Below are 14,584 nucleotides of genomic sequence, written 5' to 3' on the forward strand. Positions count from 1 at the left end.
GCCAGGAGAGCAGGAGAGGAAGAGGAGGCTGAGCCTTGAATTTCTCCTCTGTCCAATGGGAGAATTCTATGCTGCCCACTGTGCCCTCAGCAATAAGGAGACAGGTATGGAGGACCACTTCATTTTGTGTTTATTAACAAACAGCCAAGAGGGAACAGGCACAGAGTCTGGTCCCACTGTATGAGGGTACCCTGTTCCTCTGGGGAGTGCTATGGAAATGACCTGCTTGGCCGTGCCTATACCCACCATCTCAAAGGGACCCAAGGCAGAGGCTTTCTTTCCCTTGCCCTCTGTCCTCACACATACGCCAGGGGCCCTGGAGCATCAGGATATGATGTGGACTATCTCTGAGTCTTTGTTGTCCTTCATCCACAGCCAAAGCCAAGTTCCCAACAGTTCTGGAAGCTTGAGGGGACAGTGAGGGTCACCAGGGCAAGGGAGAAGTGGCCCTCATTCCCACCCATGTCTGTGGCTGCTACTTCTCAAGCCTCCTGCCACCCAGGGTACAGGGTCTACCTGGTGAGGGCCAGGCCACAGTTTCCCCACTCCCACCTTAACTCAGATCAACCAGCATGTCCTGCCTGCCCTCCAAGGGCTCCCAGTTCTACCCTGTCCCCAATCCACCCTACACAGACCTAAATTGATATGAGATACCATGCAATTCCCCTCCCATGTTGCCTTCCTGGTTCCCCCTCCCTGCCATTTTCATTCCCACTTGAACCCTCTTGTAACATGCTAATATCACCATTTCCAGCCATTCTTGCCCTCTGTCCTGGCAGGTCAGCCTCCTCCTGACCCAGAGAAAGTTTTAACCCACAGGCTCTTCTCTTCTCTCCACTTTGCAAACCTTTCCCTCACCCATGACCCCAGCTCCCACTTTCTGGGAACCTGGCTTGCACAGAGGAATCCACCCCATTCTCCCCCATTCATTTACTGACTTCTAGGGCCTTAGGAAGCTCCAGACCTCTCGATGCCCTGAACCCCAAGTTTAAGTTTGGGTTGAATGGAAGAGTGTCTGGACCCTGAACAGAAATGACAATGTGGTGCCTGCTGCCTCAAGGGAAAGAGAGCTGGCTGGTCAGAGGTTTGGGGATCAAGTCCTCTGCCATTTGACCTTGGGCCAGGCGCTCCCTCCCTGGTTTAAACATTGTCCTTCTGCAAAAAAGAGGGCTGAATTAGGATATTTCCAGCTTTTAAAAGGCTGTGTGTGTGTGTGTGTGTGTGTGTGTGTGTGTCCAGACACAGGTTCCAGGAGAGCCAGAGGCCACAAAGGAGAGACTTGCACTGAGAACTGGTGTTGCCATGGTAATCTCTTGTAATTCCAGTAGGCATGGCTGGCCTCTGCAGGTCCCCAGGAAGGGCCACTGAGGCCTGGGCATGATGTCCTCTCTGGCTGCCTCCCATCTCACATCATGGACTCCTCCTCTTCCTCAGCAATCTCGCGGTCTACCTCAATGGCTGTATTCTCGAAGCTGGTGATGCCTCCATATTTGCGCATGTGCACCATCAGTGGTTTTGGTGACTGGCTCCCAGCCAGCGTGGCTACATACATGCCCGTCCGGTTTTCCTCCAGTGATGGGCCCCAGTCCATGGCTGGCCGGCTGGCCTGCTGGAGCCTCTATGGCAGGACAATGACAGTGGACGCTGAGTGATTTTTATGACCAGGCACTCAGACCTGACCTGACCATGATTAATGGCACTTGGCTCTGCCACTTAGAGACTGCCTCTGGGAACCATCTGTAACTTGGGAAACATGATGCTCATGAGGGCATCATGAGTATCCTGACAGGATACTTCTGGCTGGTTCTGGAACAAGGGTGGCTGTCATAATTATAAGGCAAGGCTCCCCTCTAAACATCCAGAGGTGAGGCTAGGAGCCCACTGGGTGGTCTTTTCCCCAAAATACTAAGTCTAGACAGACTGGGAACATTTAGGAAAAAATTAGAAGCTGGCTTTACTCGCCTCAGCCTCTGGCCTTTCCTCTTGGAGCCCAAGTCCAGAAGAGAGAAAGCTGACTAAGGAAATGCCTTGCCATTCCAGAGCTCCTTCATCTTCAGTTATTACTTACCATCATTGGTCATATTTTGACTACTTCCCTGACCAAGGTCTCGTATGCTGTAGGGTCCATGCTCAGGACTATAGCCTCAAGCTGGCTGTCCATGTGGACTTCAGGTTACAAGAAGCCTACCTGGCCCTGGATAAGATGTAGAGGGAAGTGTTTTCTGCTCTGGGGTCTGGACCCAGAGTGGAGCCCAGGTCTGGCAGGCTGACTGTAAGTGGGGAAGGCTGATGACTCACCTCCCACAGAGAGCCCTCCTCTCGAAGCACAGCTACCAGCATACCAGCAGGAATCATGAGGCAGGACAGCAGGCCCATCAGGATGCCCAGCAGCTCAGCCCAGGCAGGGAAGCGGTAGCTACCATACTCAGAGGGCTGGTACTTGATGATGCTGTATATCAGCAAAGCCTGCAGAACGGAGATTCCAGCATCACTGGGCCTCAAGAAGGACCCAGGGTGTGTCATGTCCTGGGTCTAGGACACCTTAAGGCCTGAGAGAGTCAAGTCCAGATCTACCCAGAATCCTAAGCTGTACCAGAACTTTCAAGGGTTCATCTATGGGGCATCTACAAGGCCTGGGCTAGCCCAGCTCAAAGCTGACCCAGTACCAAAGTCTGTGACAACTCAGCTGACACACCCAAAAACCAGTGCAGCATAGTGTAGGGATCCCGTTCCTGAGTACACCTTTCCAGGCCTAAAGACCCCCCCCCCCATTTGTCAATCAACTGCAGGGGCCTGAGGGCCACGCTGTGGGCTGGCCTTCTTGCTCACTCCACAGCCCCAACAGAAGCTCTACTCAGGGCTAAGGTTGCCTGGCTAGACTGAATCCACAGAGCGGAACTGTCCCTGGCCTTATAGCCCTAGCCAGCCACTTTCCCTCCCTCCCTTGGTTACCAGGAGCGTGGCTGGGGACAGGAACAGCCAACAGGCCCTGAAGTAGAGGCCCGGCTTGAAGCCCAGCATCATATGGATGTCTCGGCAGAACCTCTGGATGCCTGCACAGGGGAGGGGAAGAAGAATGTCTCCATGGCAAGCCCCACAGGTAGCTCCTCCCCCATGCCTGACTCGATGCAGAACCCCCAGCAAACCCTGTTCTCTCTCCAGGGAGAACATCAGCCCACCTCCTGCAGCCCTTCTCACCATATACCCGGGTGACAGCGAGGCATGTGGTAATCACCACCACCATGAGCCCAAAGCTGGCGCTGTAGTCATCCAGAAGGACCAGCCAGTACATGCCCCCCTGGAATGCAAAGGCACAGCACTCACCTCAGCCTCTGCTCGAGCCCATCTCCCAGCAGGAGGTGAGCAGGAAGCAGCCAGGCTGTGGGGACACCAAGATGACCTCAGCAGAGAGCAGTGTCCCTTCCAGCCCCCATTTATGGATGAGGGAAGCCACGGTTAGAGAGGGCAAGTCACTTGTCTGGAGTCACTCAACAAATGCAAGAATGAAGCTTGAACCCAGGCCTTTCAGACAGACTCCAGAGCCAGACTATACCACAAGGCCACACAACCTCCCCTGGGAAGCAAGGTGTACAGTGGGAACAGAGTTGGCTCAGTGAGCGCAGCCAGCCTGGCACTGCCCACAGACGACTCACGTCAGTGGTGAGGACCAGCCCCATCAGGTACATGGCCACACAGATGAGGCCAGAGAATACCGCCTTCTTGGGTCTCAGGTAGTATGGGAACTCATCTGTTACTGCCGTCACAATGGTCTCTAGAAAGGCAAACTGGAGGTAGGGGTGAAGGTGGGGTTAGAGTTCCAAACCCCAGCCTACCCCTACCCCACGCACAAGGGTTCACTCCTGGAAACAAGGCTCACCTGGCTGTCCAGCCCAAGAGTCAGGAGCATAAAGAAGAAGAGGAAGGACCAGAAGGGTGACAGGGGCAGCATAGTCATGGCCTGTGGATAGACAACAAAGGCCAGGCCAGGGCCTAGGACCAGGGCGAACAGGGTCAGCAGTGCAGGCACATAGAGGGCACATAGACAGTCAAGTATACGTGGTCATTTAAGCCCACTTGAGCACACTCACTCACTATCCCCAAACCCAGAGACACAAATTATATGGGCACGTTCAATACTTCCTTACTTCTCAGGACTCAAGCCAGCACACTGAAGATGCTCACTTTATAGGAGCTGATGAATAAATGATTTCTCAAGAGTGCACGAATACACACAGGAGCCAAATGGAAAACTACATTAAAACACAGGTCTGCACATGATCACTTGCACACAGAATGCATAGAAGCTGCCAAATGGCCTAGCACAGTGTACAAAGGCACACAGGAACCAAATAGAAACCCTTGTTAAAGCAGAGGTCTACATATGATCATTTGCATAAAGAAATCCACAGGCACGCGTACTTATGTCCATTAACACAAGACACTCTGATTCATAGATAACTGTCACTCTGGACTCAGTGCACACAGAATCTCAACCCAGGATATGGCTTGCTTGGACAAACAAAACGGGAAAAATCAGACAACCTCACAAAGAAACTCCAGCACAGATTAATGCACACCAACGCATTTGTACATGGACACCTATGCAGGCACACATGACATGGCCATCTCCAACCTTGCCAACCTGCATTACTTCTGTGCCCTCTGCCTAGTTCACCAAACCCAGGCAGTTTGTCCCCTGCCCACCTGCTTTGGCCACCTGATCCACAGGCACACCCAGTTCCTGAGACATATAGCCCAGCACAGAGAAGATGGCGAAGCCAGCCAAGATGCTGGTGACGGCATTGCCCAGAGTGACGATGAAGGTGTCTCTGTCAAGAGAGTCCAAACATGGGCCAGGGTGAACCAGTCACACCTTCAACTGACAGGGCCCTTTCTGTGAAGCAGATGCTATTCCGTATCCCTTCTTACTGACGAGCGAGAGGCTAGCCACCTGCTACCTGTTTTGGCTGTTGGCATTGGGAAGCTTCAAGTACTGACCTGTAAATGTTCTGGTGAAATGTGTTGTAGGAGGCAAAGGTAAGGAGGCCCCCGAAGCCCACACCCAGGGAGTAGAAGATCTGAAGGGCAGCTTCAATCCATACCTGTACCAGAGAAGGAGGGAGATGGAATGCACAGGAGACCAAGGAAGAAAAGCAAGGAGGTGAGGTGAGGTGACACATTCAACAAGGTATGAGGAACAGCCAGGGTCACAAATGTGAGCCAACAGCAGCTTCAGCTCCAGCACTTACACGGCACAGCAGGCGGGCAAGTGTCTCCCTTTGTGGGCCTCGGTTTCCCACTCAGGGACTGGCAGCAGTCTCTGAGATTGAGTCCTGATGGAAGGCGTGTCTAACACAGAGTTGCCAAGCATTTTGTGTTGGCAATAAGCCCATGCAACCCCTTGACTTCCCGCCTAGAATCAGAGAGACCTAAACTTGGAGCCCATCTTTACCTCTCTCTAGCTGTACAGTCTGAGTGAGCCCTGTTACCTCGTTATACTACAGGTCTCTCCTCTGCAATGAGGGACATAAAATAGTGTCTACCTCACAGAGAATCACAGTAAAGTAAAGCACTATGATGTATTCTAGAGAAGGGCCAGATACAGTCATCCATCAATAAACAGCCTGCACTACTGGGACTATGTTGTGACTATTCATGTTACTAATGTACCCCCTGGGTTATAGAGATAGACACACTTAACTGGAACCCCATCTCTGCCACCGCCTAACTTCGGGACCTTCATATTATTCATCTGTAAAGTGAAAATAATGTATACTTCACAGGACTTTCAGAATACATAAAGGCACACAATGACTGGGTAAGTGCTGCTGCTGTTGGCCTCTTGAGGGTTCCCAATCCTACCCCTCTTTCCCAGGGAGCCCTCCTTCCACGCTCCCTCCTTACCTTGGAAGTCAACAAATGGTGGAACTGGGGAGTGAGATAGAACTGGATGCCCTTCCAGGCCCCAGGCAGGGTAACTCCTCGCACCAGCAACATGAGCAGGATGAGGTACGGGAAGGTGGCCGTAAAATATACTACCTAGAAGACATCAAGGGGGAGACAGGGGACCTTCCACACTGCTCCTCCTGCTCACATCCTCAGCCTAGAACCCTTGTGGGTGACCACCATTCAAATGTGTCTCCTTCCTTTCCTCCTGTGTCCATGCATCTCCCTATCAGCACAGGGCTACAGCCCTGCTTCCCAAGGCCACCCAAGCCCCCTTTCTGCTACTGCTCCTTGTGCAAGCCACCTGCACTGGTGGTAAGAGCCTCCTCCAGCAATGCCCACCGTGCCCCAGCAAACCACTGGACATCCCTAAACACTACCTTCCCACAGCCCCCTTCCAAACCTTCAACCAGGCCTTCTGCTAGCCCATCAAGTCTACGTTCTCTGCCTTGGCTGTGACCATGCAACCCCTCCTCTCTTTCAAACACTTTCCATCCCATCTTTCATAACTCTGATCCTTGAGACAACACCTCTTTCTTGGAAGAGGAACAAATTTTCAATTAAATATGACCAATGTTGGAGGACAGGGACATAGTTCAGTGGAAGAATACTTGCCTAGTGTGCACAAGGCCCTGGGTTCAATTCCCAGTAGGGAAAAAAATGACCGAGGTTTCCAAGTCCTGGAACAACCTTACTCTTCCCTTTGAAGTACAGTCTGTTGGCTATCTCCCTCACATATAGTCTACCTTGTACAGGTAACAGCACCCCAACTTTCCCTAGGTGGGGCTCACTCCATGCCCAGTGAAGGAATGGATATGTGACTAGGTCTAGCTAAGAAGAACATTCCATCCTGACCACAGAGACAGGATCAGGGATGAGTAGATGGCCCAGCTTACCTAAGAGACAAAGTTCTACAGTATTTGCAAACTGGGAAAGCAGGTGAAACAAGCAAGGAAGCCAGTGTGGAGGAAAGCTTCACCAAGAGAGCAAAGGCAGATTCCTGACAGAACCCACTAAACCCCTAGGCCCAGCAGCACCTGAACCACATCCTTTGGGCTTTCCAGTTAAGCACAGTGTCCACAGTCAACTCATCTGCAACCTGCATCTCTAAGAGCACCCCACATACCCAGCCCCCTCTGCCTTCCACAGCCTTCACAGAGCCCCTGCAAAGTGCCAACCTCTGGATAAAAATGCCCACTAGAATGACCTGTGGATGTGGCCTGTGGAAGGTTTGTAAGTATAGCAAAGCAGTGTGATCCACTGTCCCTTCTCACTTCCACACCCTTCCTCCAGCAGAGCCTTCCCCACTCCCTCTCTCTGGGTCCCTCCTACCACCACCAGGCCTCACCTTGCCCGAGGACTTCACTCCCTTGAGGATGCAGAGGAATACAATGACCCAGGCCAGCAGCAGGCAGAGGCAGAGGTTCCAGCGGACCTCCCCAGGCTGGCCGATGCCCTGGCTGCCCTGGATGTGCAGGACATAGCGGCTGTGGGAGACAGTGGTCTGAGTGTCCTCTGGTCTCCCTGCCACACACTGCAGGCATGAAGGAGAGCCTTGTCTAGCCTTCCAGGCCCACTGGCTGTTTTTCAAGTGGTACTCCATGATCCTCCTCTACATTCTGCTCAGAACAGGTCTGAATCCTGGAGGTTGGCCTCTACCTCCCTCCCTTCCATATGGGTTTGGTCAAGAAGAACACAAGGCATGCCAGGGCCTCCAGCCACTGCAAATGAACTCCAGATTAATGCACCACGTTGTACATCTGGCTAACATAGCTCCTGGGGAATCGAGCCTGAGGTCCTTTGGCTTTGCAGGCAGAGCCTGAGCTGCTAAGTCATCTCTCCAGCCCCCCAAAATATTTTTTTAATAGAATTTGGAGTCAGGAATCCTTAGTGTCAACATTGCTGCCATTGACAAGCCTCTGGCCCTTGTTTTCTCAGCTAAAGTGGGGCACTGGGACAGGCTAATAAGCCTCAATGTTCTTCTGACAACTACAGTTCCCAGGGCTGGCAGATGCCTGGCACTGTGGTAATGTTTGTTCAAATCTCTCAGTAGTTCTTAAATACAGTTTCACTTCTCTTACACTAACTAAGGTGGTCCTTACTCTGTAAGGCTCAGGCCCTGTGCTATATGCTTTACCTATTGGTACAGGAAATAGCTCTATAATGTTAGTTCAAAGAATGAATGCATGACTAAATGGATAACATCCTGTTAGAGAGGAAGAAACTGAGACTCTAAAACGACCCTATTACTATTACCATCACCATCATTACTCTCAGCTAGAACTAGAGTGCATAGTCTACTTGCACTCTTTGCTCTAATCTATATCAACTACCTTCTGAATTAGCTACTAGTATTGTCTTGGTTCAAAAAGTAAAGCAATAAAACCTAAACAGATTGTTCAGAGCCACACAGTTGGACAGGCAAGAAGCTAGAATTAGAATTCTCTATCCCCCTAACACTGCCTCCTGACCTCTGATAGACATACATGCCCTATGCAGCAGGCAGCCCAGCCCTGCCTTTCTCCAGTCCATGCTCAGCTGTCACCCTGGAAGGGTTGCCTGACCTCCAGTATTCCTCGCTGGGGCTGACGGTGTTACTGAGGTTGAGTAGCAGTGCTCCATTGCCATCCTTAGGGCCTCTGTGCTCAAGGCAGAGTTCTGTGTTCCACCAGTTGCCACAGTGCTCCCAGGGCAGGTTTTTGGTTAGAGAGGCGAAGAGGTAGAAGAGGACATAGGCGATGATCATGTTGTAGTAGATGGCCACCAGGCCTACGATGAGCAGCATGGCTGCCCCGGCACCTGGGGTGAGGAAGGGGTGGCATTACATCACTGGGCATTCTTCTCCTCCTCTCTGCTAGAGCTTGGGGACTGTGCAACTCCCTGCCTCCTGCAGGCTCCATCCAACCCCCAACCACCACCGCTGATATCTCACCTTTGAAGAGGGGACTGATTTTCCAGACAGCCAGGGGTCCCAAGCTGGAGAATTGGCCCAGAGAGAGCTCAAGGAAGAAGAGGGGGATGCCACAGATGGCCAGCATCAAGAAGTAGGGCACAAGAAAGGCACCTGTGTGGAGGCAACCAGTAGAAAAGGGACTCAAGTGGGCCAGCTCCCCTCCAAACTGGCACTGGTTCTCTGGTCCTCTGACAGTGACCATCACCAGCCACCTGTGGGTGGATGGAACAGTTCTCCTGAGGATTGGGACCTGGGCTTGTGGGTCATTGAGACCAAGGGAGCTGATACTCACCTCTGGAGCCCCAGTGCCCAGAGCAGGGCTAGGCTCAAAGCAAACTCCAGAAACACCTGCTGAATGAGTGAGCAGATGAATGGCTTCCCTGTCAGAGAGTGTACACTCTTTTTAGCATGGAAGTTAGCTCCTTCGGAATCTGTTTCTTCCCTACCATGCTGCCTCATATACTCCTGATGCCACCTGTGGTTCTGTGGGGGTGGCCTCCCTTTCCCTTCTCACATCCATAACTACCTCCTTCAGAGAGCTACCCACCATTAGATGGCTCAGAAAGGGCAGCAGTCATACCAGCCAACCTCAAGTCTCCTTCCTGCAGCTCTGTGGGCACATATCCGAATCCAGGCCAATCAGACAATTTTCCTGCCATACTGTATAAACTCATTCAGAGAGGTTCTGGGAGGCTCAGAGATTACTAGACTCTGTAGCCCCAGTCACTTCAGAAGTGTCTATGGCCACAGTCCCCACCCTAACTGCAGGAAGGCAGCCTGCTTGTCTGAGGAGAAAGTGAAGTCAGCACAAAGAGAAAGAATCGGGAAGCAGGGAGAGAGATGAGAGGGTAGTTCCGAGTGTCAGAGACTGGCTCTGCAGTCACATTTCCAGTCTTATAAATATATCTTCACTTTGCTTGTTCTTTTTTTTCTGAATTTCTCTTGGTCAATACTCCTCTGACAAATTTGATAGAGGGTGTTTGAGATAAATGGAAAATAGTGAAAATACATTGCCCTAGGTAAGATAGTGGTTGGAAAGTTGGGCTGTCCCTTGTTACCTTGAACAGGGAATTTGGTCTCTTCAGACTCAGCTACCTCAGCTTTTCTGTGGTAACTGTCTAGAAAGGTTACCATAGGGTATGAGGCCGGCACCAAGCCTAGGGCCTGGCCCTCAACCCTAGCTCTTATTAGTGAGATTCAGACCTTGATGGAAAAACAAGGACAAAGGGAATTTCTTGTAAAATAGGAGAGCCCATGTGCTTGCATCAGGATGGCAGAGACCAGGAGAGGTGAACCACTGAAGATTCTAGAGAGGGAATGATGGATGGAGCAGATTGGGGAGGGGATGGGAGACAATGGGACTGCGCATGACAACAGGTGCAGCTCTTTACACACAACATGGACGGCTCTCTTTGCTTATCACAGGGAGGAAACCATGTGGCATACCATCCTGGGGATGGTAAGTGGGAGGAGAGGCTTAGCTAATGAAAGGGGTCAGGAAAATAAGCCCCCTCCTCTGAGCCCAATGTCATGTGGAGGACAGTGGCTGAGGCCACATCCAGCTGATTCTATACCTGAGCATGGACTCACTATCCCAGATATGCCCAACAAGACCCAGGCCCATACCGCCTCCGTTGGTATAGGCTCGGTAGGGGAACCGCCAAACGTTCCCCAGGCCCACACAGTAGCCAATGCAGGACAGCAGGAAGTCCAGCTTGCCCGTCCAGTTGCCCCTGTCTGCTGCAAAGTCCACATCCATGTCCACATCGCCCTGGTCACTGGGAGTCATCAGCAGGTCTGGGGTGATTGGCTGCCAGTAAGAGAGACCAAAGTGGGGAGGGAGAAAGGTCAAAGCCAGGCTGGAACGGGAATCCTAAGAGTATGGAATAAGACAGGGCTGAATGAAAGATGTTCCCCTGGTTCAGACAGTCTAGAGCTATCATCTATAATCACATAGTGCAGACCTGCAGGGATCATCAGGGCAGCTGACTTGGTCTCATCTTGGCTAACAGGAGTAGGCCAAAGATGGACCCAGGTTGATGATACTGCCACCACCAATGATGATGGTGGTGATGATCTTAGTAACAATCATCTCACACTAGCACTCATAGTAATGAGCAGCCTACTCATGTCACCTAATTTCATCTAAGAACAACTCTACCAGCAAGTACTCATCTACACCATTCTAGATGTGAGGAAAGCTGAGAAGTCATGATCTACCCAAGATTTTTACCTGCTTGGCTGGTGTTAGAACTAGGCCTGAACCCCAGAGTTCCTGATGCTAATGCCCATGTCCTCACCCATTCACTGTGTTGGAGGTTGATCTGTATCTGGGCACTCAGCCATTATGGAGCATGTCCAAATGGCAGGTGGCCAGATTGGAAGGTGGTCAGGAAAAGAAGTCCAAGAAGAAAAAGGAAGAAGCCGTGGATCCTTAGCACAGGAACTAGGACTAGGCAGAATTAGGGCCTCCCTGAAGGAGGACTCAGACTACTGTCCTATGGTTCGGGGAGGCCTAACAGGAACAGTGCTCAAGACTTTGGGAATGGGTAAGGAGAAGAGGGAAGCCCACCTTGCCTGCTTACCACTAAAGATCACCCTTCAGAGCCAAGGAGAATGGAAATACAAAGCAGGTCCATCAGTAAGTGGGACAGGGTCTGCACCAAGGAGAAAAGAGCCCCCTGGCTTCCTATCTAGAAATGCTACTTGTAGAAAAACCTAGGAGACAGGAGACTGTGTGTGACTCCAGTCCATGGTCAGTGCTAATACACTGTGACTGTTGGGAGAGTTATCTGAGCCTCAGTTTCCTCATGTGGACAATGAGGAGATAGGGTAGACCATGGGTTTCAAAAACATATTCTTTGGGATGTTCACAGACATTCTGTGAAAGTGTTCTTTTCATGTGTATGTATGTATGTTGGGGGGGTGCACATGCACAAGTGTGAATGCTAACATGTGGAAGGTAGAGGATAACTGCAGATGTCATCTTTAAAAACACTATCTTCTTTGAGATTCAATCTTTCATTGGCTTGGAGCTCACTAATTAGGCTAGACTAGCTGGCCAGTAAGACCCAGGAATTTCCACCCCGAAGACAGTCCACCCTACAGCAACAGAGACATTGTCGCTGGGTACTGGCTGCAATCAGCATGCTGGGCTTGGGATGCTGAAAGGAAGGGTGGGATGTGGCTCAGTGGCAGAGCGCTTACCTATTATGTACCACACCTGGGTTCGATCCCTGGCAGGAGAGAAGGAGCGTGTATATCACGTGATTGAAGGGTATCTGTTGTGGTAACAAGAATGGGCAGTGGATCGGGTGGCAGCGCTGAGATTACAATGATGGGCTGACTCAGTGACAGTGATGTGACGATGATGCTGATTTTGTGTGTGACTGGTGACAAGGATAGCCTGGCATGAGCTCAGGTGATGGTGACAACAGCAGAGAATGAAAAAAGATGCATTCAAAGTCAAAACAAACATGTAAGAATTTATTGCTGGTGCCTTGGACGTGCTGAAGTGAGGGTAATGGCAACACCCAGGGCTGTGGAATCCTCCTCCTCCTCTAAGGCTGCTTCTCTGCATGTCACCAGCCTTCCAAAATCCCAAGCTCCTAGGTGGCTCCAAGAAAGAAGTCATAGCACCCAGCTGACACAGTCTCTAGCACTGGGTGGCAAGGCAGACCTATCAGCTTGAGACCCCATCCCATTTCAGGCCAGCTAGCAGGAGGTCCCAGTACTGAGGCTTCTCTGATCCCCCCAGAGAAGATGCCCTTTCCATTCTCATAGAGCAGACTGCTCTGTTTCCATGGCAACAAGAGTTCCAAGAGCAGGATACTGCCAGCTTGTCCCCCTCCTCCCCCAATCAGAGGAAAGCTTGCTTCTGCTCTGAGGCCAAGGGATGGGGTCTCCCAAAACTGAGCCAATCAGGAACCCACCTGAGCCCCAATCCTACCATCAGGTGAGTCCCAGGAGGCTGGTATGGTGAGGATAGGACTGGTCTAGAGACAGCAACCAAGTAAACAGAGCAGGGTCGGAAGCTACCTGGCTTGCTTCCCACTTCCTCCTGGGCAAGAGCTCCCACACTCTACCTCATGGTCATGCAGGAATGCACACCTGAGTATGGTAGACCTGTATCTTCTCCTACAGGGAACAGCAGTTATAGGTCTCCACCCTTGGAGACCAGAAGAGGAAAGCTGGAAAGACAGCCAAATCCAGAAGGCTGTCCTATATTAAGGGCACACAATAGGTACCTACTTCATGTGCAGATGAGGAACCAAGTTCCAGGGAGGAAAGTGAGGGTCAAATGGCAAGACAAGGGCAGACTAGGACCAAAATCCTAACCCTGGCCTGACCTAATGTTGTTTGTGCAGCTCCTGGGCATTTCTCACCCCTCCCCCCTTCCCTTCTCTTTGAGGCCTAGGAAGTTGACCCTGAGAGGAGTTTCTTGATTCTAAATGGCTTCCATCTCCAGTTAAGCCAGAAGACATGCCCTTGTGTGCCTCAATTGCCTCGTTTATAAAATGGGGATAGAAGGACCTGCCTTGGACTCACGAGAGGACTAAAGGAGAGAGGCTAGCAAAGCTCCTGCCCAGCATCCGGTAAGAGTTTTCCATAGTTGTTCCCACTATGTGTGGCTTTGGCAAAGAGGGCCAAGGGCTCTTGTGGGGAGTGAGAGCAAAAAAGAAAACGGAGAGAGAGCGAGAAAGCACTGGAAAAATGGGGACAGGACTCAATAGGACCCAAGAGGCCACACATGGCTCCAAGAAATCACTCCTATCAATTAGCCATTAGAAAAGACCCAATTATCCCAGTGGTTCCTTGCCTGGCAGCACAGGAGCACCTTAAAACCTAAGGCCAGAAAACTCCCCTTCCCTTGTATTCCCCCTTCTCTCCTCCCCAACCAAACAGCTGGGAGATCCAGCCTACCCCACCTTCCGCCCCCCCACCCCGCCCCGCGCAAAGTGGGGAGACACTGAGGTCTGCGCTGAATCTCCTCCTCCCATCGCATCCTTCAATCCCCCACCCCCACTCTTGCCTCCCTTCAGCACAGCCTGGGGTCTCCCCTGAGGTCTATCCAGTGAAGGTCAAGCTGCCAGCAGAAGGGGCAGGTAGGGTGCCCCCCCAGAGCGAAAGCTGGGAGGACCCTAGTGGGTCCGCCTGAGGCTGGCAGAGACCCTTCAGTGTAGAGTGCCCAAGTGAGCCCAGGGCGAGACCCCATCTTCGTGGACACCAGCGCAGCTCAAGTCTGGCGCTCAGCTTCTAACACTCCCAAGCGCAGTCAGCTCCTGGGGAAGCAGACAAGGACACCGCGCCTCCTGGTGTTGCAGACACCTGTTCTCAGAGCCAGGCCCAGGGAACCTCCGGCCCCCAGCACCCTAAGTGCGGACCCTCGGGTGGCTGGGGCTAGGGCTAGGGGTGACCCCGCCCCTCCCCGTGATGCATCTCCAGGGCCTCCCCAGCCCGGAGTGGTCTCGCGTCCCCACTTGCGTGCCGGGCTCAGGTGTGACCCGCCTCGCGTCCTACCTTGCGGCGGTGAGCTCCCTGGAGCGTCTTCATCTTGGAGGGCTGGCGCCGGCCTAGGCGAGCGAGCAGAGAGGGCGAGCGAGCAGAGAGGACGAGCGAGCCAGGCTGCCAAGCTCCGGTCCGCCGGCCGCTGCTCTTGGCCCTCGCGGCTCCCGCGCTCCGGCT

General features: G+C 52.1%; 1 protein-coding gene across 1 annotated transcript; it reads right to left on the bottom strand.

Moving 5' to 3' along the window:
- Positions 1-107: 107 nt before the first annotated feature.
- On the bottom strand, positions 108-14,560 carry Slc6a7 (solute carrier family 6 member 7). Its single transcript, XM_004664774.3, has 14 exons — positions 14,420-14,560; positions 10,526-10,709; positions 8,879-9,010; positions 8,511-8,745; positions 7,295-7,433; positions 5,905-6,039; positions 4,999-5,102; positions 4,705-4,829; positions 3,878-3,990; positions 3,654-3,785; positions 3,199-3,298; positions 2,953-3,053; positions 2,299-2,466; positions 108-1,618 (listed from the first exon to the last, which is right to left on the bottom strand). The coding sequence occupies exons 1-14, from the start codon at positions 14,450-14,452 to the stop codon at positions 1,406-1,408; spliced, it is 1,914 nt and encodes a 637-aa protein (XP_004664831.1). The 5' UTR covers positions 14,453-14,560; the 3' UTR covers positions 108-1,405.
- Positions 14,561-14,584: the final 24 nt, after the last annotated feature.

The sequence above is a fragment of the Jaculus jaculus genome, chromosome 13 (assembly GCF_020740685.1).
Source record: "Jaculus jaculus isolate mJacJac1 chromosome 13, mJacJac1.mat.Y.cur, whole genome shotgun sequence".
Lineage (NCBI taxonomy): Eukaryota > Metazoa > Chordata > Mammalia > Rodentia > Dipodidae > Jaculus > Jaculus jaculus.

Excerpts from the sequence above, each read along its gene's own strand:
- Slc6a7 (XM_004664774.3), bottom strand. The coding sequence starts at position 14,452 with ATGAAGACGCTCCAGGGAGCTCACCGCCGCAAG. Across the intron at positions 3,786-3,877 it reads CTCTTGGGCTGGACAGCCAG|TTTGCCTTTCTAGAGACCAT; the intron begins GTGAGCCTTGTT and ends CCCTACCTCCAG. Across the intron at positions 2,467-2,952 it reads TGTCCCCAGCCACGCTCCTG|GCTTTGCTGATATACAGCAT; the intron begins GTAACCAAGGGA and ends TCCGTTCTGCAG.